The 26,736-nt window shown below is 46.2% G+C and overlaps 1 protein-coding gene across 1 annotated transcript; it reads right to left on the bottom strand.

The window, feature by feature from the left end:
- Positions 1-25,252, bottom strand: SCNN1G (sodium channel epithelial 1 subunit gamma). The gene is made up of 13 exons (XM_090277764.1): positions 25,159-25,252; positions 21,393-21,740; positions 19,351-19,660; positions 17,696-17,886; positions 16,907-17,010; positions 14,376-14,539; positions 6,395-6,493; positions 4,695-4,812; positions 4,076-4,154; positions 3,938-3,995; positions 3,694-3,755; positions 1,700-1,775; positions 1-1,437 (listed from the first exon to the last, which is right to left on the bottom strand). Exons 2-13 carry the CDS (start codon positions 21,707-21,709, stop codon positions 1,057-1,059), a joined length of 1,959 nt encoding a protein of 652 aa, XP_090133890.1. The 5' UTR covers positions 21,710-21,740; positions 25,159-25,252; the 3' UTR covers positions 1-1,056.
- Between the last annotated feature and the right edge of the window lie 1,484 nt (positions 25,253-26,736).

Raw genomic sequence — 26,736 nt, forward strand, 5'->3', positions numbered from 1 at the left:
TGTGTTCCAGTAAAATTTTATTCATGGGCACTGAAATTTGAATCTCATAGAATTTGCATGAGTTAAAATTTTCTTCTGATATTTTTTAACCATTGAGAAGTGAAGGGGAAAAACCCCCATTCTTAGGTCATAGGCAAAAACAGGATTTGACCTGAGGGTCATAGTTTGCAGTCCCCAACACTAAACTCTGCAAGAGCTTTGGACAGCACCCAGTGTACTGTTCTTGGGCTGACGATGAAACCCTGCTCTTGCTTAATACATTAGCTACTGCCATGTTGGAGGGTGTGACTTTGGGACTGAGTGGGCTGTCTGCAGTGGTTGGCTTGTCCATGGCGGGGTCTGCCTTGGAGGAAAAGCAGCTTATCGTGATATATCCATTATGCCTTGGGCTACCACTGGAGAGGACTGTCCAGCAAAGCCCTTTAATTGGCCCTCTCTGCTTGGGAAAGGGCCCCAGGCACTGGCTTAGCTGCCCAGAACATGGCTCCTCACACTCCCAGAGTGGGGACCTCCTGTCACATCCCCAGGCCTCCTCTCACTGCACCCTTTCTGTCCTACACACTGTGAGGACTTTGGGCCAGTTTCCAGACTAAAGGCACAGAGGAGACATTGCCCCCATGTCAGTGACTAAAAGCAGTTCATTCATAAACCTCTCCAGGGGGTCTAGAGCTTCCTCCTACCCTGGCACCAGCCAGCACTGTCAGGCCTTCAACCTCAGGTCCCATCCTTGGGCCCCAAACTGGCTGGAGGCTTTGGAGCCTTTCTCAAGTTCTGGTTAAGAACTCTATCAGGCACCACTTCCTTAACCCCATCTCTCTCTGAGCACGTGGGCTAAGGGTTTACACTGCAGGATCTGTCTCATTGGGATGGTTGAGTGTTGCTGGGAAGGACCCAACAGGTCCCCTGCACATGCCCAGGCCACATCTTGTTGTTCAAAGTGCACTTAAGTCAATGTCTTTGAAAAGTGCAGAGTGGGTGCAGAGTGTCCCTTCTGTGTGCAGAAGATAGGATCCAAGTTCTTAGCCCATGGTTAAGATCTCTCTTCCTCATCCTGCCTCAGGACTCAGCTGGTACCTGGGTGTCTGTAAGCTGGTTGGAGAAGGCCCTCTCCAAGCGCAAGGTATTGTATCTGGGGGGTGGTGTGCCAGGCACCTGAGCCCCTGGGGCTGGAGGCAAGTGCAAAGCGGAGGTGAAAGTGGGCAGGTCATCATCTATATCCAGGACTGGGTTTTCCTGGCCCCAAAGGCTGGGAGAAGCCTCAGGGCAGGCAGGTGCCTGCCTTTGGGCCCACCACCTCTTGGATTTCTGCCAATGGTGGCGGGCAATGATAGAGAGAGAGTCAATGAAGAAGACCTCGATAATCTCAATGACACAGACTACGGAGCAGCTCATCCACAGGCCCAGCTGGCCACCGAAGTTGGACAGAAGCATCTCGACCTGCAAGAAAGGCCAAGCCACACTATCAGGACAGACCCACCCAAGTTGATCTCATGCAGGCAACCCAATTTCCAAGAGAAACACTGGCTAGCCTTGGCCCCGAACAGGTTTGGATGAAGGAGTGGGCAGCCTCTTGTCCCTCTTCTTCTGCGTGCTCTGATCCAAGGCAGACTGGACCTCTGTGATCTGATTCTGCTCCCTGAGTCCAGGAAGATGGGTGCATTTGCAGACCCAGGACAGGTCTTGGAAGGGAACTACTCACGCTGTTGGCAGGGCTTTCCATGATGGATCTCTGGTTCAGGTCCTTGTAGAATATCAAGAGTTTGGCCAAGTCTGTCCTGAAGAAATTACAATGGACAGGGCCAATGTGAGTTGATCACCTTTGCATTCTACCGGATGACCAGCTCTTCAGCATGGCTGCCTCCCTCCTTCCCCAAGCGCTCAGCATGACCCAGGCTCTGAGCTCTACAGGAATCCCACAGCCTGGCCCACAGGGCTCCTTCTGCACCCAGAGCACATCTCCATCCTGGGCCTGGTTGCTCAGGACATTCATCACTCAAAAACTATTCCCCAACCTCCTGACTAAGTCAGTTGACCCAGCTAGACTCCCATAGCACCTTGTTCTTCACGAAGTCTTGACATTTGTGATTATTTGATAGCAATCTAAAGAGATAGGCAGGTAATGCAAATGAGTGAGGTAGGCTGGGTATAAGGTAATAATGATAATGACCATTATAACAGCTAATATTTATTGGACACTTCTGCTGCTGCCAAGCACTATTCCAAGAACTTAATTCTAACAATCCTATGAAGTAGCCTGTTTTAATTATCCCTATATTACAGATGTGGAAACTAAGACATGAATTGGTAGGCAACTTGTTCAAGATGACACAGCTTGCCCTGACTGCTGTGGCTCAGCTGGTTGGGTGTTGTCCCTCAGAGTGAAAGGTCACTGGTTTGATTCTCAGTCAGGGCACATGCCTGGGTTGTGGGTTCAGTACCTGGTCAGGGAGTGTGTGGGAGGCAACCAATCGATATTTCTCTCCCTCTTTTTCTCCCTCCTTTCCCTCTCTCTAAAAATAAACAAATAAAACCATAAAAATAAAAAAAAAGACAACTCAGATTATAATTGGCACAGCTGGTGTTCAAACCTACAGAGATCTGACTTCAAAGTCCATGCTCTTAACTGCTGTACTGAATTGCCTCCTGATACCACTATGGCAAGCTGGAAAGTTCATACTTATTCCAGAAGGGCAACTATTATTAAGCTCTTTGGTGCTATGCAAGAATGGAGGTTTGCTGTTCCCAGAACTTTTGACTTTTCAAGAAAAGCTGGAAATAATGGGTTACTTTTGTGGTGCTAGATTTAGCCTCAGAAGTCACCAATTTGCAATGTTTGGCCAAAGTCTATCTTTACCACTAGATTGTAAGCATCTTGGGAGCAGGGTCATGTCTGCTCATCATCATGGTATCCCGGCACTCACAAAGCACCTGGCACAAAACATTTAGTACATATAGGAGGCCAGACTGGCTCCTGCTGGGCTAGGCCTGGTGCTGGGCACTGTGGAGATGGAATGACCCACAGAGATGTGAGTTCACATGAAAACCCCACCACCCAATCTTTGTTGCCATCTGCTGATGTCCCTGAAAGGTGGCCTGGCTGATTTTTGCTAAAGGTTCATTGGAAATGAATTTTAATGTGGAAAATTCAAGTGAAATTAGAAGTGGAGTATTTTTTCCAACTCGATCAAGATATATCAGGAAGCCATGAAATAAATTTACTGGGCTATGACCAGTGCCTTTCACCAAGTGAAATGAAACAGAAAGTATCAGATTGCATCTACAGCAATATTCAAAATTTTTACAAACTGATATGAGCACTAATTGTTCAGAACTGTGCTCTAAGTGAATGTAATAGGCTTAGCCATTGGCTTGGCTCTACTAGTAGGCACACTCTGAAACCAGACTGAATGCACATACATGAGAAGTGCTGCTTAATGAGCCTTATATCTTGGTTACATATTAGATGGGCCACAACAGAAAAGTATTTTCATACTGTGCATTCTGGTCAAAGCTTTTGAGAGCTCCAGGCCTACAGGAAGGCCTGGCTCAATAAATTATAAAAGCTAAATAAGTATTTGTCGAATAAAGGAATGAGTGAATGAAAAGGAGGAGGTCTGGCAATGACAAAGCAAGGGAAGAAGCAAGTGAGGAGGCTGGGCTTAGGCAGAGAAAACAGGGTGGAGGTCAACTTACTTGTTGAGCTTTCTCTTTATTTGCTGGCCTTGGTCCCATGTGAGGATGCGCAGCAGCCACTTCTGTGATGGAGAAAGAAAGTGTGGTCTGGAGAATGCCCTCCCTCTCAGCTCCACCTCTAGCCTTGGCCTCCCCTCCCCTTTAACCCTAATCCCCACCATTAAGCACAATACCAGAGGATACAACCAGGCATCAGGCCCCAGGCTGAGGAGCTGGAGGAGGAAGAGAGGGCAGAAGAACTAACCTCAGAAACCACAGACGGCCACTGTGCCAGGCTGGTGGTCAGTGTCCACTCCTTGAAGCTAAGGAAGGAGGGCGCAGAGTGAGCATGGCTGGCCTGGGCCTGCCCAGCCCTTCTTGTCCTCCCCCGCAGACCACTCACCTGCAGGCTTCCCGGCACAGGGACTGGCAGCCCAGCTGTTCCTGGACAAAGGCCTGGTGCAGTTCATAGTAGCAGTACACTGAGCAACAAGGCAGAAGGCAGCATAAGCATTAGGAGCACAGGGTCCTCCCTGGGGTCCCCAGTGGTGCCCCCAGAGTCTCCTTGTAATTTCTCCTGATACTGTCTACAAACCCTGCTTCCTGGAAACAAGTGCTGCTTTGTAATATTGCAGTGGCTAGGGACATGAGTTGGGGGGTTGGTAGCCCTTGAGTTGGTCTCTGTAACTCCCTAGCTGTGTGACTTTGGGCAAGTTGCTTAACCTTTCTGAGCCTTGGTTACCTGTACTATGAAAGGGTACAATCAATAGTTCTTGCCTCCTGGAGTTGACTGAGGTGCTCAAGCTCTTGGCATTTGGTCCTTAATTAGAAAGTATCATTCAAGCCAGGCTGGATGACATGACTAAAACTCTGGGTAACATCTCTCTACCAATACCTCCCCCAAGAAAAAAGGCCACTGAAGCAGGGGCCTGGGGGGGGGGGTGTGCCTGATCACAGGCTGGTGCGAGGGCCAGGCTGACCCAGCTCATGGGCTGCCCAAGGCTGAGGTGAGTCTCACTCACTCCAGTTGGGGTGCTGCTGGTAGTTGCAGTAGTTGGCTCCTGGAGGCAGAGGCTGGCTGTACTGGGCACACCCACACCTCTCCACCATCTTAGTCTGGAAGCACGAGTGGAGGCAGATCTGAAAGAGGAGACCAGTGAGTTCCTTAACCCCCTGCACATGGAGGCCAGGGAGCCCCTCCCTACACAGACCTCATCCAGAGGGTCAGCCTCCCATGCCCTTGGAAGACCACCAGAATGTGCCCCTGAGGTCACAGCCAATTGGGTCAGGGATATCCCCTGACTCCAAAGAGACCAAACTAGAAAGTGTATTGAGAATTTAGACTAACAGAGAGGTGGAGATCAGGCTCAGCTAGAGCTGGGGCCAGGATGGCCATTTCCCATCATGTGAATGCCAAGCCAGAGATAAGTGGGAAACTGGAGCAGATGCCAGGAAACAGTGGGGAACATGGTTCCAGCTTTCCCATCCTCAGGTCCAAACCCTGCATCCTGGGTCCTTGGAGGTCAGAAGCTACCACAACATCCAAAAAGCTTATAGCATAAAAGCTAATGGTAGGGGCTCTAAAAGCAGGCTGCTTGAGTTCAAATGCCTCCTCCTAGCTGTGTGACCTCAGGCAATTTACTTAACTTCTCTGGTGCTTTGGTTTCTTCATCTCTGAACATGGAATGAATTGATATATGTAAAGTATGTGTACATGGTAGCCTCTCACTAAATTTTATCCAGAAGTGTCTTTCCAATGAGCTGACCTTTTTAATTTTTGTTTTATTTTGTGGGGGTGGGGATCTTGAAATCATTTGATTGCATTTCTATTTCTCGCAAGCAGACATTCTCTGACTAACAGTCTCTTTTCACTTAGTTCTCCACCGCTTCGCTCAACTCCTCTGACATCAGTTAGGAGGACTCCGCAGAGGGCTGCCTGGTCCTGTTTTCCTGCTGGGATAATTTTCATTGACTCTCTGGGTACCCCCATGGACCGTAAACTGCAGACTCTGAGAATATGAGCCAAGGCCTAAGAGATAATCACACTTAGAAGTTGGAAACTCAAACACTGATAGGGGCCTGTAATGTAGGTCATACATTAGGGGCCAGTGGAGATGGTGGGGAACCGCAGAACACATGCCTTGTCCACACCCATTATTTATCCTGCAGGAATATAGCCCCAAATCTTATTTTTCAGGAGAATCTGGGAATTTTTTTTTTTTTTTTATGAAATTCCCTGACTTTTAAACACCATCCAGGACAGAAAAACCAGGTGTGTAGCCTGGAATGGGTCTTGGGGCTACCAGTTAGCAGGCCCTGATCCAATCCAACCTCTCCTGTGATTGTTGAAGATGACACAACTTGCCCAAGGCCACTGTCAAGTGAGGGGCACAAGTGGGCCTGGAAGCCAAGCTCAGGAACCATCAGCCAGTGCCTCTCACACTGCTTCACTGCTGTCCCTCACTCGCCAAGGTCCTTTATAGGAAGTGGGCCTGTCTCGGCTATACATTGTGTTCCATGCAAACCTCAATGAATCAATTAAGCTCTGGTTACAGATGGATTGAAGGGGACTGGAACCAGCCAGTATCATTTGTTCTTGAGGTGTTTGGATGAACCCCAAGGAGCCTCACCAGAGTTTCTGGTCCCAGACACACCCCAGCCTATATATAACTCTGTCTTCTGGGTCCAGGCCACAGCGCTGGGTGTCCCCTTCAGCTCATACCTGGAGGGAGTAGACAGCATTGTAGATGTTCTTGATGGGCACATCACTACCATCCTCTGTGCATTGGCTGTAAGGCTCACCCAGCTTGAAGGATTCGGTCTGTAATCACAGTAGCACACCTTCAACCCTGCCTCCCCGGGGACCCAGATTGGGGGCAGGGGTGGAGGTTAGGGTGGGCATTGCTAACAGCACCTGGGAGATGAGAAAGCATTCATTTAACAACCATTTATTGAGCACCTACTAGGCACTGTGGAATCAACAATGATTTAAACAGATAAGTTCCCTGTTCTTATGAAGCTTACATTCTAGTGGGGTAGGCAGATGGTCATAAAAGCAAATAAATAAGATAATTTTGGATAGTGATCAATGAGACTGGGTAGAGACTGCAGGGCTTGGAATGAATAGGGAAGATGTCTTTAAGAAAGGGACACTGGCCCTGACCAGTGTGGCTCAGCTGGTGGGGCAACTCACCACAAAGAGAAAGGGCATGTGCCTGGGCGGTGGGCCTGATCCTTGGTTGGGGGTGTGTGAGAGGCAACCAATCTATGTATCTCTTGCACATCAATGTTTCTCTCCCTCTTTTTCCCCCTTCCTTCCCCTCTAAAAATAAACAAATAAATAAAATCTTTAAAAAAGGACACATTGGCTGCATATGAAATGGAAGAAAGAACTGGACATGCCAAGAAACAGAGAAAGAGGATTAGGCAAAGGGACCAGCAAGGGCGAGAGAGTGCCAGGGTGGCTGGAATATGGCAAAAAGGAGAAAAGACCCTGGAGATGAAGTCAGAGAGGGAGGCCAAGATGATGCTGAGAAACACAGATTGCTTGCAGAATGGTACTGATCCACTGGAGAATCCCCTGGGAGGAGCAGGAGGGGTTAGAAGAATAAGCAGTGACTGTGTACTGCATGGGATTTCATCCCAGGGAAGGACCCATTTCCTACCCTCTTGTCTTCTGGCCCCAGAAACTGACTTGGAAAAATTGACTTCCTCAGTCAGAGCCAAGGAATGCCCAACAGAGTAGAATGATACCCTGATCAGAGGAGGTAAGAACATTATTACACTTCCAAAGCCTTATTAGGTTATATTTAATTGTGGTTTACTAAATTTAGCTGTAGCTTAATATTTGTCACTGAAAATAAACAATCTAGACAAGACAACTAAGGGGAAAAAAAGAATAATGTCTCCCAAGAGGGAACAATAATGTAATATAAATTATAGCTAGGTTCCAGGGTGTGTGTGTGTGTGTGTGTGTGTATAGTTTTTTCTTCTTCTGAGAGTGGGGAGTGGGGATAAAGGGAAATGGATAACAGATTTGTAGGAGGGAAGAAAATTCTTTTTTCTTTGAAGAGTGTTTGTATACAGAGAAAGATAATTGGGGGGAAAAAGGAACAAAGAATTTTGAGGCTAGAATCTCTTTCTATTTGTATTGTAATTCATCTGCTAGTCCAGCCCGGTATTCTCCCTCAATTAACAGCAAGCACATCAGGGGCAACCTACAATGCTCATTTTAAAACATTTCAATAGCAGAAGTAAACAAAGGGCAAAATAGCCATCTGGTCCCCTCTCTTCCCAGGACACCCACTCCAACAGATCAGATCCTGATCTCAAACAGATAGGCAAGCAGACATATACTTATCCATTCCCTTTGCCCTGCATTCTCCCCTTCTCACTAACAATAAAGGGTGAGTGTCTTTCTGGGTCAGTACAGAGCAAACACTCTTACTTCATTCCTCTAACAGCTGGGGAGCAAACAGATTCAGAGCCTCTAGTACATGCCAGGGCTGGGATGGGCACTGGAAACAGAGATGCTGAGCAGTGGCTTCCCTTGAAGACATCTTGATTCAGTGCTACCCTCTAAGCTTCTCCAAGCAGTGGGCTCCTTGGGTAGCTGTCCTTGGAGCCCCCGAGTCCTGTGGAGCCGTGTCAGCTGTCCTGTCTGAGAGTCTAGAGTGACAGTTACGAGCTGTACCAGTCTGGGGGGCATGGAGGTGATAGGGTCTGTCACTCAGGTAAGCCATGTGCAACCAGCAAAGGTGGCTGGGGTTCCTTCTACTTGGAGAACCAGCTCAGGGGCCAGCCACTTCCAGGAAACTGATTGTGAGATCTTATCCTTTGATCTTTATGCTTTTTGAGTGCTCGATGTTCCTTTACTCTGTAATGATGATTATTAAATTCAGAGTGCCTGGGTTATTCAGGTTGCTTCTGAAGCAGTAAGGGCAAATGGACTTTTTAGAGTGACATAGAGGTCTTTAGCTTCTCAAAGCCTCCAATGGTTGAACTTGGACACTGAGTTGGTTCCCTCCCTCTTTCCCTCTCTCCCTTTCACTTTCCCCTTTCCCCACATCGCATTATCAGCTTTCTAGACATGGTGAGCTGTGTGGGGTGTGGAAACATTGTGGCTTGTCCTAGGGAGAGACATAGAAATGAGCCTGGGTATGTGTGTGTGTGCAAGTTATGTGTACACATCTGTGAATATGCACACATGTCTGTGCACACTTGTACATGTGTGTGAGCATACATGTGTATGTGCATGCACAAGTATATGTAGATGTGGTTAAGTGAATGTGTGCATATGCATGTATGTCGGTGTGTGTGTGTGAAACAGGACCCATCTGTATCAAACCAGATCCTGTGCTTCCTTCTGAGAACCCTGGGGCAGGAGGGCAGCTGCGCAGGAGTCCTTAGCTCAGGTCTTTAAGGCATGCGCTGTGCCAGGAAAAAGCCCAGGCGGCAGCAGGATGCCTGAGACGGCATTATGGGTGGTTTAACCCTGTTTCCTTTTGTTCTGTTTTTATATTGCAATAAGTTATAAAAGTCATTTGTGTACAATAAAGCTTATACTTCTAATCAATGGAGAAGGAAAGAATTACTCAATATATGAAGTGAGGATTTTTAACTATTTGAAGGAAGTAAGTTCTATTTCTACTTCAGCTTCTGAAGAAAAAAATTCTAGTGGGTTAAAGTAGGAAATTAAATCATAAAATAACTGGAAGGAAACTCAGCTCAGTATCTGCTCTCAAGGAGGGAAAACCCTCCATGACCATGAATATTAAAATGAATATTTGAGTATGTAAACATTTGCTGTTTCTGTCTGTGAAAAAGTAGCCTAGAGAAAACTAAAAGGAAAGCAAAAACTGGGAGGGATATTTGCATCACTAACAGAAAATAATTAGTGCTCTTTCTATATATGAAAAAGATCAATGTCTCATTCATAAAGGAGGGAGGACCCCAAAGGACAAGGAAAAACTCTCCCGACCCCTCTTTTTCCTTCTCTTCATCTCCCCTCTCTTTAAAAGAAAAAGTACAATAATAGTCAACATTTAAGGAACACATGTCAAGCACTATTCTAAGTGCTTCACATGAATCAACTCACCGAATTCTCACCAGTCTTTGAAGTTAACATTGTTATTTCATCCCCATTTTACAGATAAAGTAACTGAGACACAGAGACACAACGAAGTGCAAAGCTGGCATTTGAACGTCAGCTCTCTGGCTCTGTAGTCTGAGCTCTTAATCCAAAGTGTACATATGCTTGTGAAAGAAGTGTACACTGGGGTTAAAATGACAGTGAAATTTGTCCCCTCCAGGGCTGGCCCCACACCCTCAGGAGAGTTGTCCACCCTTGCCTGCTTCCTTGTCTCCTATTCATGATTCAACCCATTGTACTTAGGTTTCTGTTCCACTCCTTCCACTGAAAATTTCTCTGGCAAAGAACACTGGTGACCTCTTGGCTGCCAAACCCAGAAAACAACACCTCTTGCCCTTTATCTTGCTTGACCTTTCAACTGCACTTGACCCTTTGTCTCATACCCTCTTTGAAACTCTGTTCCTTGATTTATTTGATACCAACTCTTTCAGCCTCTGCCCCTACTTCTCTGCCTCTATTTCCCCATTTTATTTCTGCTCACATCTTCAACAGTTGCATTTTCTCTCAGATCCTGGGTCTAAGTCTAAAATGATGTTACCCTACCCACTTTCCTTGGCCCCTGCTGATTTTCTCCTGAGCTCTAGGTTCAGAGTATCTATTACTGGACATTGAAAAAGTGGTCATCTTCTCCCCCAAAACTTACCCCTCCTCCTGTATTCCCTAATTCTGAGCCTCGCACTGCCATCTACCCCAATGCCCAAGCCAGAACCTGAATATCAATCTAACTTCCCCTGACCCTTCCTCGCTGACCTTGGCTGTCAAACCCTGTTGCTTCCATGCTGTAATCTCTCTCAAATTCATTCACTTCTTCTCATCCCCACAGTCATTCCTTCAGCTAAGACGAGTATCGTTTCTTTCTAGAATTACTATAAATGTACTGCCTCTAGTATCCTGATTATACTCAGCCAAGGTGATTTTTCAAAAGGTTTCACTACATGGCTTAAAATCCTTTCTGGGACCACTTTGTACTGGCTATGCCTTTTGTCTGGACTATCTTTCCCTGACAGTGTTTGACTGACACTTGTCCTTCAAGAATCAATAATCTAGAAAGCCTCCACCAAGAGCTTCTATCCAGGCTTCCATCCATCCATCCATCCAACCATCCATCCAACAGTATTTACTGAGGATCTACTATCTTCTTAGAACTGTGCTTGGGAACAAGACAGAGAAGGTTTCTGTTCCCACAGAGCTAAGAACTGCATTGTAAAGGTGTGTTGTATCTTTAAAGGTAGATGTCTGAAGTATTCATCTCTGAATATCCAGTTGTTTGGAAAAAGAGGCCCTCAACGAATGAAGAAAATTTTGTTAACTCACTGCCTAACCACCTAGTAAACCTACCAGCATAACATGCCCATCAAACAAATAAATGAAATATACATAAGAAAGGAAGGAAGTCTAGTTTGTTTGGACTTATTCTTAGTGACTCCCTACTGACCTCCTAGTAATCCTTGTTTTTTGTTGTTGTTGTAAATGCTCATAAATCAGAGTTAGAGTTGACTGACCCTGCTCTGTGGCTTTGATTTTGTATATCTCCAATTAGGCGTAGCAGAAAACCCACCCATGTCTTTGTTTACCCACCACTGGGAAAGAGAATGTTTGCTTAACAATGTGGTGGGTATTACTAAGCTCAGAGCAGAAAACCAGAAGGCAGAATTTCTTGGTTCTTGGACTTTTCCAAGCTCTTGTAACTGCCTCCTTCCCCCAAAGTTTGCAGATCCAGTGAGAGGCAGAAGGCAAGGAGAGGGTGAAGAGATAAGGTAATGGTGTGCTGCAAATCCCAGGCCCTTATTCAGCATGCATGTAAAACTGTATAGGAAGGAAGGGTTGGCTTAAAATGTTCACTGTTCTGATCTGGGGGTTTGGTAGTTTGCTGGTGAACAGAAGAATGAATGACTTGGCTCCTCAAGTGGTACCATAAAGTCTTTTCAAGCTAGTTTGAGCAGGTCAAGGCAATCAGCATTCATACAGCCAAGTTGGTATACAATGCTTCTCATGTTAGAACAAACTTCCCACATTGGAACACGGCCCCTAAAAAACATGCCTCCTTAGAGCAGCTGGGTTCCCAGATGATCATCTTGAGGGCATCTTTTGTCCAGGGTTGCCCTTTGATGGGACAACATAAAGCACTGATGCTACAAATTTCCTCTGGAATATCACCACTCCAGTTCATCATTTCTGCTGTCTCAACTTCAATGTCACTTCCTCAGGAAAGCATTTTTTGAACTCCCCAAATTCCCCATTAAAACAAGCCCTTGGTCAGGCATCCCCATGGTATGCTCCCATGCATCCTGCCTTTTTTCCTTCTTAGCACTTATGATGATTATAATTAATCATCTGTGTAATTGTTTGTTGGTTATTGGTCCTCTCTGATGGACCCTAAGTTCCAACAGGACAGCAACAGTGTCTTTGCGCTAATATAGTCCCAATGTCTAGCACATTGGAAGGCTCAGAAAATGCTTGTTGAGTGGATAAATAATGGATGGATATATTAGCCCCAATGTCCACCATGTCACTTTCTAACCTAGTATGAAGCCATCAAGTATGCCCATGCAAAGCTTTTTGTGTCATTCTAGCTTTACTTTTGTTTTGGGAAACACACTTTGCTTCTCCTCTCATGAGGAACTACTCAGGCTTCTAAAGCTGAGGTTCCTGGGTTGACTGCCTCTTGGAATAACCACTGGTGTTTGGTAAAAATACAGATCCTTGGGCTTGTCTCTCAGAGATTCTAAGTACATATGAGGCTGATGATCAACTAGGTTTGGAAATCACTATTCTGGAGGACAAATTTGTGAGGGGTAAAAGCTAAGAAGTTTAATTGGGACATGTGGTTGGATATAAACAAAGGTATAAACAGACAGTCCACAAGGAGAAAATTTCCCCTCACAAAATGTAAAAAAATAATACCACTGAGGACTGTCAAATTAAAATTATAGTAGATACCAATTTTTCTCTTCACAGATTGGCAAAGATTAAAAGTTGGTTAATACCCATGTTGGTGAGAGTGTGGAAAAACAGCTACTCTGATATATTGCTGGTAAGGGTATATATTGCTTCAGACTCATACTCTTTGATATACTTCTAGGAAGCAATCAGACAAATACACATCATATCACATCACACCATTCATTTTAGTTGTGCCTGAAAAGGATCTAATGTCTTTCAAGAGAAAATTGCTCAATAACTTATCCACTTAATGGAATATTTGGGTCTTTAAGAAGTATGAAGCAGCCCTGACCAGTCTGGTTCAGTGGATTGGGCATTGTCCTGCAAAGCAAAATGTCGCCAGTTCAATTCCCAGTCAGGGCACATGCCTGGGTTGTAGTTTTGGTCCCTGGTCGGGGCACGTACAAGAGGTAACCATTTGATGTTTCTCTATCACATTAATATTTCTCTCCCCGTCTTTTTTCCTCCCTTTTTCTTGCTCTAAAAATAAATAATAAAATCTAAAAAAAAAAAAAAAAAAGAATGAGGCAGGTCTATGTGTATTGATAAGGAACCATTGCCAAGCTATAGTCCAGTGAAAAATAGGGCATAAGAGTGTTTTGTATTTACATAAAAGAAGAAATGCTTATACCTTCATATACATTATTGGAGAATTCTATTACATCCCTGCCAAGACATAGAAGGTACAGCGAGAGGAAGGAGGGGGTTGGGGGTCAGGGATGGAAGAGAGATACATCTGCATGGTGTATTCCTGGCTATGATTTGGGATTTTTACTTTGTGTATATACTCCCTTTAAACAAGTTCTTAAGAGTCATTCTAGATTGCCTGACCACTGTGCTATACACCTGAAACTAATATAAAATAACATTGAATGTAAACAGTAAGAATAAAAACAGTCATTCTATTAGAAAGAGCAAGAAAGAGATTCAGAGAAAGCGAGAGAGCAGGGTACACTAGCATAAAAGACCTAGGCCTGCAAACCAGGATACTTCCCATCTTGCCCTTCTGCTCCCATTGGGCACAGCTGACTCAGGGATTGGAGTCTGCATCCCAGATGTGCTTCTGTTGACAGGTATGAGTGTTTTCAGCACCCAATGATGTCAGAGAAGGTCAAAGACTTCAGGGAGAATGGGGTTCTTGGCAAATGAGGTGAAACTGATGGAAGTGTGATGGGCTAAACAGACCTTTGATTGCCCAGTGACTTTCCACTAGCCTTTAAATAGTGGTTTACATGTCCCATAAGCCTCTAGATGGCCCAGAAAAAAGGTGTTAATCTGTTCTATTTATATTATTGACAGATATATAGTTAGTGTCTGATGCTTTGCTTCCAGCACAGGTTCCATAGATGCTGGCATCTGTCTTTGGAACAAGGAAGGTTCCTTCAGTTCTCTCCACAGATGGCATTCTGTTCTTGTTCACCCATACAGAAGATACAAAGACAACCTTTAGTTTAACTACTGGAACAACCAGTGGGGTAACTATTGGAAAACATAGAACCATGCTGCCTTTGGAAACCAACACTTTTCCATAAGCTGTATCTCACTGGTTATCCTGGAAAAAAAATCTGTGCATCTTTCCAAGTCTATAGAAATCAGAATATTATCTTACCAGGTGCATCCCTATGGAGGTGGCCATTGCTGTCTCAATCTCTGTGCCCACATCCTCAATGAAGGGGTATTCATCTTGTCGATGGACTATCACTTTTGCTCCAGTGGAGGACACCAGGAAGGGGTTATATTCCTCTTCGTTTATGTACAGGATGACCTGAAGCCCTGAGAGGATAAGGCAGCTCATTGTGGTCAGAGGCTGAGAAAGCATACCCTGGGACAGCTTACCTCTCCCACTGCTTTGCGAGCCTCACAACGAAGGCCCAGGCATTTCCAACAGGTGAAAGGTAGACAAGGCTGGACTGGAAGCTCCACAAGGGAAGGAGTCAAGCCTGATATGCTCAAAATAGGGGCTCAAAAATAGTGTCAGTGCCACAGTTCTGCTGAGTGTAAGGGAACCGTGACTCTGCCTGAGACATGCACCTCCACATGGTCCTGTGAGATGCGGAGCTCTGCTGAGCACCCGAAGCGACGAGCAGCACCGTTCAGGGAAGATATGATCACTGGCCTAACTTCCTGCCCCCTGCCACCTACTCTGCACCCAGCAGCCAGAGGCACCCTCATTTGAAAATTGGAAATCAGATCACGTCACTTCCTTGCCTAAAACTCTTCAGTGGCATTTCACCCAGCCTGACTGGCTGTAAAGGCTTTCATGTCCCCACTCCTCCCTATCTCTCCATACTCAGCCCACTCCCTGCCCCTCCCCCAGAAGCTCCAAGCACATTGTTCTTTCTGTTTTTAGAGCACATCAGGTTCTTATACTTGTTAGTGCCCAGGATAATCTTCTGTGGACCTTAACATGCATCTTCTCATCCTTAAACTACCCACCTTCCTGGACCTCCTTGTCTGAAACCAAACTCTCATCCTGATCCCAGTGCCTCTCTCTTCAGCTTTGCTGCTTTGCTTCCATCATAGCACTCATCAAGGTTTATAACTGAAAATGTCTATGTGCTTGTTCGTCCATTTGTTATCTGTCTCTCTTAACTAAAATGCAGCTTCCCTGAAAGCAAAAATGGTATCGGTCTGGTTCACTGCTGCTTTCTTGGCACCTGGAAGAGGGCCTGGCATACAATGGTACTCAATAAATGTTTGGTAAATGAATGAGCAAATGAGCAGGGCTTCTTTGGGGTGGAAAAAAAAAAAAAAACCCAACTTTGAGAGTTATCTTGACTTTTTCCATTTGTAGATAAAAGAACTGAAGCCCAGAGTGGGGAAGTGATTTGCTTGATGTCACACAGCCCACATGGAGCAGAACCAGGACTGTGCACATCTTTGCTCCCAGTTCCCAGACTACTTCTTCCCACTGAGGTATGTGCCTGAATTATGGTTTCCTGCAGACTTGGTAAGAACCCAGACTACACAGTAACAAAGGCTAGGGATCTTGTATATCAGTCATGTTTAGTTTGCTTAGGACCTTTTAAAAATTCTTCTTTGTGGGCAAACCTGGCCAATCTGCTGAGTTCCTGCCTTTCCTACAGACCTAGATGTGGAACAAGAGACATAGCAGCATGGGAGGCTATTGGTGGGGGTGATAGCATTAGCAGTGGTAGAGAGCTGCCAAGCAGCAATGACAGCCACAACTGGCACTTACTGTGTGCCTCATGTGTGCTCCAAACTGAATTGAGTCCCCTTCTCCCCAAATTCATATACTGAAACCCTAACCCCAAGTATGGCTGTATGTGGAGCTAGGACTTTTAGGAAGGTAATTAAGGTTAAATCAAATCAGGAGTGTGGGTGCTAATCTCACAGCACTGTGTCCTTATAAGAAGAAGAAGAGACACCAGAGCAAGCTCTCTCCGCTTGCCACGAGGAAAGGCCATGTGAGGACACAGTGAGAAGGTGGCTGACTTGCAAACCAGGAAGAGAGGCCTTACCAAAAACCAAAATTGCCAGCACCTTGATCATGTACTTCCAGCCCCCAGAACTGTGAGAAAATAAATGTCTGTTGTTTAAGCCACCCCATCTGTGATATTTTGCCACGGCAGCCGTAGCAGACTAAGGCAGTGTGTGTCAGGTCTTATTCTAAGTGCTTGACACATTTTCAGTCTTCTCAATTACCTCCTATCAGAGCTATTATTATTGTCCCCACTCTATAGATGAGTGCAGTAACTTGTACAGGGTCACACAGTGAGTGGCAGAGCTGGGTTTTGGCTCTAGAATCTGTCATCTTAGCCAAGCTCAGGTACAGTGTTTGCTTTCCTAGTCTCTTATTCAGCATATCTGGGTTTAAGTCCATCTGGAAGCTGACAGCCTAACATGACTCACTCCAGGACAAGCTTCAACTAGAGTGGATTCCCAGGAGGAGAAGTACCAGCCATGTTGCTACCACTTTCTCAAAAGTAAAGAGGAGACATTAAAAAGGGGAAAAGATACCAATAAAGAAGGAACCAACATAGATACTGACTGAAACACTGCGAAAGGGACCGTGCTGTGCCTGGCTTCTGCCAGATGTAGAGGTCCTGCACTTCTGGAAGACTCAAGCACCCCCAGTTGTCTTGCTGCCCAGGACCTCTTTGCGGAGGATTTCCTTACCATATTCACTGCCCCCCATGGAGGTGCTGTGGGTAGTCTCATTTTCTTTATTGTTGAATGTGTAGCAATTCCCATACATTGGATGGTGGAAAAGTGTGAAGTTCCTATGGAGGAAGAGTATGGCTCAGAATGGACAGTGCTAACCATACCAACTCTCTTTTGTGAACAATGGATGATAGAGAGGACTCACTTTCCCCAACTTTCCTCTCATGAATGACAAACAAGGCCTCTCATCCAGGTTTGCATATGTTGATATAGAACTACTCCCTGCTTTCTGTTCTCTCTCTTAGTCCTTTCGCCTCTGTCTCCATCCTGACTTGGTATTTCTTGTGCCAAATGTCTGTCCCAAATTCTTCCACTCTTGAAGATCTAGCCAACACTTGATATTTTTCCATTCCAATCCCCAGTCCCAGGACATGGTCCTCAGAGAAGGAATCACATCACAGACCTTTCTTCCCTCTCTTCCTCCCTCCTTCCCTCTGAGCTAGATCAGTGGTTCTCAATCATTGGTATGCATGGTGGTAATATATAAGGTTGTATGTACACCATCTACTATTCTGTATTTATGAGTAATTTAATGAGATTAAGGATATTTGACTCTACACCATCTTCGCCCCCTCACTGACTCTAGAGCCCAGCTCCTCTGTAAGCTGTTTTCCAAAGGGCAGGGCCACTGAGAAGAGCACCATTCCCTCTCAAGACCTACAGCTGAGCTTCAGGTGCATGCAAGGGGCCTGGTGCTCAGAGTCACCGGTCCTTGGAGCTAAGAGAGCAGCTTTTCTCTCTGACCTGGCATCACAGGACACCCCGTCAAAGAAGCAGGTAACCAGCAGCTCCTCGGCAGAGTAGCTCATGTTGATTTTCTTTTCCAGAGGCACTTGTGCCATGATGTTCATGTAGTGCAGCTTATACCACTCCTGGATGGCATTGACTCCTGAGCTGAAGGTGTAGATGGCACAGTTGGATGTATCATTTGAACACTGTGAATGAGAGGAGACATGGGGCTGAAGTTGTCAGTCCTATCATTGGCCTTCACAAGGATTGTAATGATGAAGAACTGAGACTCCAGACCAGATACTCAGGGGAACAGGAGGGGTTCTTGGGAAAGGATGGGATTCTTCTTACATCTATCTGGGGGCTGAGGGACACTATCCTCAGGCTTTAAGGACCAAGAAGAAGTTCAGTGAGGAAGGAATGACTCCCTACTAGGCAAAAACTAAAATCAGGTTCTTCAGGACCCCCACACATCTGGGCTTCAGCTGATTATTGCTACTGAGATCCTATATGACCCTTACCATTTCCTATTGGATCCATACTCTAATTCTCTGAATTATAGCCCAGACTCTGGCACTGCTTCTCTGTGGGATCTTGGGTGAGGCACTGTATATCCATTACTTCACCTACAAAATGTTGATGAAAATACCACCCTTCCCCACCTCATATGGTAGTTGGCAAGAGAAGCATTTAAATTTTACCATAATGAGAGCTTTATAGGGAACTTGTGGTACATCCCACGTGCTCTCATCATGCAAGGCTTAAAAACTCCTAAATGACAGACATTAAAGCATTGATTTAGTATCAAGGAGAACCTTGTGGGTATCTTATGAAATGACCCAGGAAGACTTTGAAAAATCTCAGTGATTAAGAGAGAGGGCTATTCTTTTCAGGGTCCAGGACTGGAGCCATGAGATCTCACAATCAGCATTCAAGGCTAGATGGTAGAAAAGTAGTTCTTGTTCTGCAGTGATGGCTGGGGCATGGAGATGAGGGTGGTGATTGAGCTTGTCCAGGAAGGTAATGGAACTCATTTTTGGTGAATGGCTACTTCTTCCAAACCCGTCAAACAGGACTAAGAAGGAGAGGTGAGAAGTCAGGTGAGAGCCCCTCATGAAGGCAAGCAATGCAGGGAACATTGGTGTTTTTGCTGCTTATTATTTATTTTCCTTCTTCTGGTGTCTGTGTCCCAATTTTGCTTTGATGGAATTTCATTTTCCACTGTGGATACAGCTGTCTGAGGCTGTCCATCAAAGCCCTCACCTTCTATGAGCCAGCAGGTGACTCAAGCTTGGCCTGTCAGTTGTCCCAAGATGAGATGTAAAACTGTCTTCATGGATGAGTTAACAAGAAGACTAAAATTAACCAAAGCTTATTTAATACAGTAGCAGTATCTGAAATGACATTCCATCATTTCTTGTCACCAAGATTCCTAGATTTTCCCCAATTTCTGTCCTTTGAAAGTACTCCAGGAGCTACTGGTCACCTTCTAAGACATTTGTTTTCTGCTTACAATGTCCTGCATCCACTTCAGTTGTGTGTAGCCCATTCACCCTAACTGGGTAAGTTTCCTCCAGAGGGACCAAGGGGCTAATGGCAAAGGAGAAACCAGCCTGGACTCACTATCTCTAGCCAATCCCAAGCCCCAAGCCATCAGCATGTGTACTTACCAGCTGGAATCCCACCACCTCCTTGGACTCTTGGACATGCATGACATCCGATGCCTTATGAATGATGCTCCCGCTGACTCTACGCTTCTGCCCCGTGAGGAAGTCTGTAGCCTTGCTGGTCTTACCCTCACTGAAGACCATCAGTGGGATCAGGTTGAGAAATTTGGGCTGGGTGCTCTCCCATGCCGAACTCCAGGGCTCTGCCTCTCGGCGTCTCCGAGACTCAATCTCGGAGAAGCCGTACAGGGTCTTCAAGGCGGCTCTTGTCTCCTGCTCCAAGTCGGCTAGGAGAGGCCTCACAGCACTGTACCTGCCAAGGTGGGGAGTGGGAATCAGGGAGAGTGCAAGCCCCTCTGGCACAATGCTGGCACTTCTCCATGCTGCTTTCCATCCACATGTGTCAGTCTTGTGCCCAGTGCTCCTGTCTCCTTATCCAGGGACATCAGGCCTGTTACAGTTTGCCCCATCCTGTGTGACTGCTGGCTCAAGTGAATGGGGACAGCTCCTGTGTACTTTTATGTGACTTCTTGTGGCTTTACCTCTGCCCTACTGTCTGCTTGCTCTCGGGATGTGTTGATGAGTTTGCCTCAACCAGCATTTCTGGAGTAGTGCTTCCCATAACCCGGCTACTGCTAAATGGGAGTCTACCCACAGAGCAGGCTCTGACTCTGCCCAGCACACTTGCCCTTGCCCTCTGATTCTGCTCGAGTCACTGCTGGGAGGAAAGAGGTGTAACTTACCCTGACAACCATAAGAACACAGAATAATGATGCAGGAATTGACTGAAGAATAATGACACCATCTTTTATAATACCAGATGATCCTGGCCTTCCTTTTAACTCTCCCCTCTCTCTCTTCTTTGCCCTGTGCATAGTGATAGAGCCAATCTACCTGGGTTCTTGATCCCTGTCCTGGTTCTGTATGTATCATCTTGGACAAGTCACTTAGCCTTTCTGTGTTTTATTTCCCCATCTGTAAAGTGGTATTATTAGGAAGAGTCAATGAGTTTATGTCTACCTGTCTACGTATTTAATTAAATTGTCACTAATATTAACTGTATTAGTTAGTATTTCACTCTTCTAGTACAATATCAGCTCCATTAGGACAAAGATTATGTTTGGGTTGCTCAATTCTATGCCACAGATCCTAGCATAGTGAGTGGCAATTTCTATATGATTAGAGAACAAATAATGGACAGAAGAAAGGAGGGAGGGAGGGAGGAGGTAGAAAAAAGGAAGAAAGGGGCCTAGGAAGAAAAAAGAAAAACTTCAAGGTGGAGGATGAGTCTTAGACCTGATTTTGGTTTTGAGCTTTGCTGTCAACTCATTGATGATTCTGGTCCAGCTAGTTCCCTTTGATAGTCTTCCTCCCTTACTCTTCCCTTCTCTCCACCCTACAGCTTCTCTGAGAAACTCTGCCAGATTCTCATCTACCTCACAGAACAGATTTCAATAATCCTGAGAAGGACACCAGAGACACATTTAAAACAGGTCCTGTGGCAGACAATAGGGCAGTATCAAGGGCTGATTCTGCCCAAAGTCAAATGACTTCAATTAGTGGGCCTGGGTTCACTCAGGTGAGGATTTGGGGTGGCTGAGAAGTTTCTGGAAGTCCCCTGGGTACCATTTTTGAGTCAGCCTTGAGCTTACATCTGAGGAGCATGAGGGTTTGAGCTTGGAGAACTCAGGGGAAATGGCAAGGCTAGTCTGCGTGCATGCATTTGTTCATGTATGCACGTGTGTGTGTGTGTGTAGAGTTGGAGATGGGGTGATAGCTCATTCCAGGACTAACCTCCAAGCAAAACTGATCCTTGCAGTCTCCTCCCACCTGCTTTCCCCAAGCCAGCCCATCCCCAGAAGACACTGATGGAATGAAAACTTGCTACAGATTTAGAAGCTGGGAGAGGGCAATTTACCAATGTTGGCAATGAATTCAAAGTTATAAAAAGCATGTGTGTAGGCTGGAGTGTGTCACCTTCAGGAGGACCTTTGGCATCCAAAAAGGGCGTGACCTCACACCAGGCCCCTGCTCCTGCTTCTTACTTGTAAGGGTTGATGTTGCAGATGGTGACTGCAGGAAAATCCAGCTTCTGGAAGTGAATTTTGATGGAGACAGAGACAGTATAGAAGGAGAGTACGAGGAGGGCACACTGCCAGAAAATCAGGGCCACGGCAGTCAGCGTGAACAGGATCCAGAGGAGGCGCCGGAGGCGGCCACGGGACACCACGATGCGACGGCAGCCATGGGTGTTGGTGTTGAGACAGTACCACCTCATCAGCTCCTTAATGGTAGGTGCCTGAGGCCCTGTCACAGGCAGAGTCTTCTTGATTTTGTCTTTGATCTTCTCTCCAGGAGCCATGTTAAGGATGGCACTTGGAAGGGCAGGCAGGCTGGAGGGGCAGAGAATAGTAGGTGAGCCCACACACCCCAGCCTGCTGGCATGACCCTGGAGGCCCAGTGCCCACATGCTCTAAGAGGCCACCTTGCTTTTTCCCTTTGTAAACTAGACTGTCTGTGTTCTGAGGCCTTGGCCCCTTCTCCAGGATGTTTGTTTTTTGGCCACCACAGCTGCCAAAGAGCTGTCTCCTCCACTTGTGGCCCCCCAGACCCAGCATGTGGGGGCTGGAAGTGTAACCTGTGAATTGCGGGACAGGGTGGAAGAACCTTTCACCAGGTGCCTAAGGCAGGAGCCATCTGACCCATTAGGTCAGCCTCTGCACCTTGTATCGTGATTCTAGTATTGCCCCCCAGGAGGGCAGCAGTCCTAGCTCATCCTGCCCCCTGGTGCCCAGCTTAGGGTCTGGCACAGAGCAAGCACCTTGCAAATTGATCTAGACAGATAAAATCTGCCAAGAATTTCCTGACAGTCACCTTAGATCATGCTCAGTCCCTTCCCAGCCCTTCTGATGTTTTACTGAAAGTGGAGAGTTTCTGTTTCATTTCTGCTTCATTTCTTCTTTTTCCAGACAAGCTCTTAGTGTTTCTAGGGCACCTAATATAACAATAGCCTACAGCTACTGGTCAATTAATATTTGTCAGGGGCTGTGCCATATTTCCTTGATTCTAAGATTTAATAACAGCTTTGTTTAGGGGAAAGTATTGGAAAGAAAATTACCACATTCATCAACATACATGATTCATCTCAATTATGGAAAATTTACAATATGAAATAACATTCTTTTTAGAAATAAACTTATATAATATATGTGTGTGTATATATATATAGGGTCATCTCATGATTATAATATATATGGTCTCATAAATACACAGTCTTTCTATATATACATGCATAATCTCTATATATTTCATTTCAAGTTTTAACAACCCAACAAGGTAGGTTTGGGATACTACTATTATCTTCATGTTACAGAGGAGGAACCCAAGCTGAACCCAAGCTGTATCGACTCCGTCTTTCCCTTGGACCCTTCAGCTGCGAAGAGAGGGGGGGGTCTGCTGCATGGGCAACAGCAGACCCTCCATATTACCCTGCCCAGGCTCTGTAGCTTCAGCGTCATCGCAAGATGTCGATTCAACACGGGAGGAGACAGATACCATGTCACTCCCGAGTCGGACTGCACAGCCATTCTCGGCGATGCAGATAGACTCTTAAGAAGCTACACCATCGTCTCTCGAGACGGACGGCTGCCGACGACGACGACGACGACGACAGAGGAGGAAAATGAGCTCAGCGAAGTGGAATAACTTGCACAGGATCACACAGCTAGTTAAGTGGAGGAGCTGAATTAAGAACCATGATATATTCCTGTGAAGGGCATGGTTTGTGCTGGATGCTGCCCCCACCCAAGGCAATGAATTAGCAGCTCCAGGGACTAATGTGAGAAGGAAAGAGAAGAGATCTTGAGCTATTTGATTTCCAAAAGCTGGAGAGGTAATGTGATCACTTCCTACTGGTACGAAGGAGGATGGTATATGGAAATTCTGTCCCTATGCCTGCATTGGTGACAGAGGCAAATGAAGACATACTCTAGGATATACAGGGGGTCCCCATGCTACCCAAGACCCTGTGTCTTGGACAAGGACCTTATTTTCCCCATCAAGTTCCTCAGGCAGGATTCTGGACTTTAGTTATTTTTTCTCCCCCATAAACCCATGGAATATTGCCCAAAATTGGGAGCTAGTGCAAAGCTGAGAGGCTTTCACACTTATGATGTTAGTGGGTTTCAGGTTTATGATGTGAAGTAATTAAGAGTGCTGGGGTGAAGTTGAGAGGTCCAGAGGCAGCCAGACCACTCCAAAACATCTGCAGATGTACATGATCCTGCTGGGAGGAAAAAGACAATCTCTGATCCTCAAAATTATGCTATCAGCCTCTTGGCAAGAGAAATAAAATTTATTTTGTCATTTAAAATATTGCTTATCTTCACCTCCTCTCTCACTACAATCCAAAGGCAAAAAAGTTAGTAAGAGTTTATTTTAAAAACCTAGTACAGGCTCAATTTCCTGCCACATAAAACGTTTTCTCCTCCATGAATGTTCAACAGAAACTGTGATTCTGAAAGCTCTTTCCAACCCTCCTTCTTCTCACTGAAGACAACTCCTGGGGTCCCTCTGTTCCATTAGCCCCCTCCCCAGAACTGATCTTAGGCCCAATGGATCACCTGCCAAAATCAGTGGAACCACAGAGGAAAGAAGGAAACCCACCTTGCCCATTAAAAAACAGATAGATGTTTGCACAAATAAAATCTCAACTTCACAGCAAAACAAGGTTGTAGTTACTGTACTGCTTGATTAAGTAGGATGCTTTTGTGGGATAATTTGTACCTGACATAGCAGTTACTATTCTCAGCACATTACAGGTATTAACACACTTAATTTCCATAACAGTCTTCTGAGGTACGTAACATGACTTCCCCCATTATACAAATAAAACTGACACTGACGTATTAAGTAGCTTGCCCAAGGTCACCCTAGAAAGTGACTGAGCTGGGACTTGAACCCCGGAGTCCTCTTATACTACTATTACTGTTGCTGCTGTTGTTGCTGCTGCTGCTGCTACCGCTACTACTAATGGCAGCAATACCCTTACATCCCCTAGGCAACCTGTTCAGCTCTTTTTACACATTATGTTCTTGAATCCTCACTATAATCATATAAATTACTAGTATGATCCCCATTACACAGAAGAGGAAACAGAGGTTAGGTAACTTGCCCAAGGTCACACAGGTAGAAAGGATTCTTTAAAATTTCAGGGTCCTGGCTCAAGATGGTGATTCTCCTGCAGCTTCTCACCCACTCCTGATCTCGCCTATCTCCCATACCAGTGAGAGAATTCGAACCTCAGGGGACCCCAGCTCCTCCGGGGAGGACTGTGCAACCCCTGCTCAACCAGAGCAGAGCCACTAGGCTTGTCCTGCGGCCGGTGGACAGCCCAGCTGAAGCAGCCAGAGTCAAGTGTTTGCTTCTTTCTGCAACCACAGTCACCCCGGAGAAAACACTCCAGAGGGTAAAAGAAGCATCTGCAGTCAAGTGCACGCGTCTCACCGGGACTGGGAAGGGGTTTGCGCGGGTGCTGGGCAGAGAGGCAGGTGCCATCCCTATCCCGGACCTAGTTTCTGAGCAGCTCAGAAACCCCTCGCGCCAGCTGTGTGCCCCTAGCCATGGCATGGGGGCAGACACCAGGAATCTGGAACCGGAATGACCTGCGACGGTGCCCCAGCATCTAGGCAACTGCGAGGCATCCCCGAACTGATGTCCTTACAGCCACCCAGTCTGGAAGCCACGGGATCCTGCGGCCGCTCCTGCGCCTGAATACCCCGAGCTGGTGCGACCTGACCGGGCTAGACTCACCTCACTCGGTTCGGAAGACTCCGGGGCTAGAGCGTGCGTGATCGCGGCACACTCGGTTCTGCTCCCCGCACAGCGCTAGCATCTCCCAGCCACTGGGGCCACCAACCTTTGTGAGGCTCGCCTGGCCCCACCCACATGGCCCGCCCCTGAGCCCGCCCACACCTGACCAGGTGTATTCCCCAGGCCGCGGAAGCTGTTAGCCTAGAGCCTGCCACGACACAGCGGTGCCTCCTGCCACCCTGTGGCCACTCTGCGCCCACGCGCGTTCTGCGTGCGCCTTCCCGTGGCGCTCCGCAGTTCCTGCTGCCGCCCGGAGGCCACCCTGCGTTCTGCATTTCCTCGGGTCTGTGCGACAGGGTCTCCAACCTTCTCGCAGCGCCTCCTGCCGCCCTGTTACTTCCCAGCGCTAGTCACTCTAGTCTAGTGGCTGCTCCGCCGCCCTAGGACCAGGAAAAACCCAAGCAGTCTTGCCCACTGCTTCCTCCTGACCTGGAGTGAGGGTGCCCCAGCAGGGCAGCAGGGGTTGTTCAGCCAGATGGCTCATTCTTTGATCTCGTCAGCTGCCTTTTTATAGGGACTCAGCAGATACCTACAAGAAATGAGCTTAGAAAATTACAACTGGAAGGGATCGTAGAGACACCTCGACCCAAGTCCCTTTGAGTAGAGAGAAAACAGGCACAGAGAGAGGAAGGAATCTGCTCTCTCAGAACTTCTTGGACTAACCTGTACATACCATCACCTGAGGATGATGTTAAAATGCAGATTCTAATTTAGTGATTTCCCAGGTAAAGTCTTGGTTATAGGACTTCTCAGCTAGTCTTCCATTGGTTATATGGGTTGATTGTTCTATAATTTAGTTGTAATTCCAGTTTGGTCCTGAGAAGAGGTGAATGTACCTTCCACCTACTTCATTTTGTGCCTATGGTCTGTCTTTAGATTTTTTGATACTAGCCTAACAAGTGTTAGGTGATATCTCATTGTGGTTTTGATTTGCATTTCCCTGATAATTGGTGATGTTGAGCATCTTTCTTTTTCCTCTGCTCTTCCTCTTGTCTGCCTCTCTCTGGAGCATGGCTAGAACTATGCATTGGGTTGGGGGAATTCTGCTTTTGAGATTATGTAAGTGAGAGAATTCGTGCTTACATTGCAAACTTCCAGGGAAACCCCATTGTTTCTAGGATAGGTTTGTGCTTTGGACCAGAGTAGGGACTGTGATATCTTATTTGTTTTGTTCATCTTAATCTGCACTGTGTTACATTGTAATCAGCAACCATGGGCAGGTACATAAATTAAAATTAATTAAAATTTAATTTAATTTGAAATTCAGTTTCTCATTCCACTCACTACATTTCCAGTGCCCAATGGCACTTATGCTCAGAGCTCTATATCAGTGTTTTTCACTTTTTTTTCACTATTGCTTCCCCAAGGAGCCTTTTTAGATATTTCTTTTTCCTGGTTGCCATCTCCCCACCCTGGGAAATTTCAATAACACAGATGTACTGTATATCTGTTTATGTGCTGTATGTATAGCTGTGCTTCAAAAATAGAAACAGAAAACTGGTTCCCTTAACCAGGAAC

This window comes from Furipterus horrens, unplaced genomic scaffold (assembly GCF_987537825.1).
Source record: "Furipterus horrens unplaced genomic scaffold, mFurHor1.1.pri manual_scaffold_5, whole genome shotgun sequence".
Taxonomy (NCBI): Eukaryota; Metazoa; Chordata; class Mammalia; order Chiroptera; family Furipteridae; genus Furipterus; species Furipterus horrens.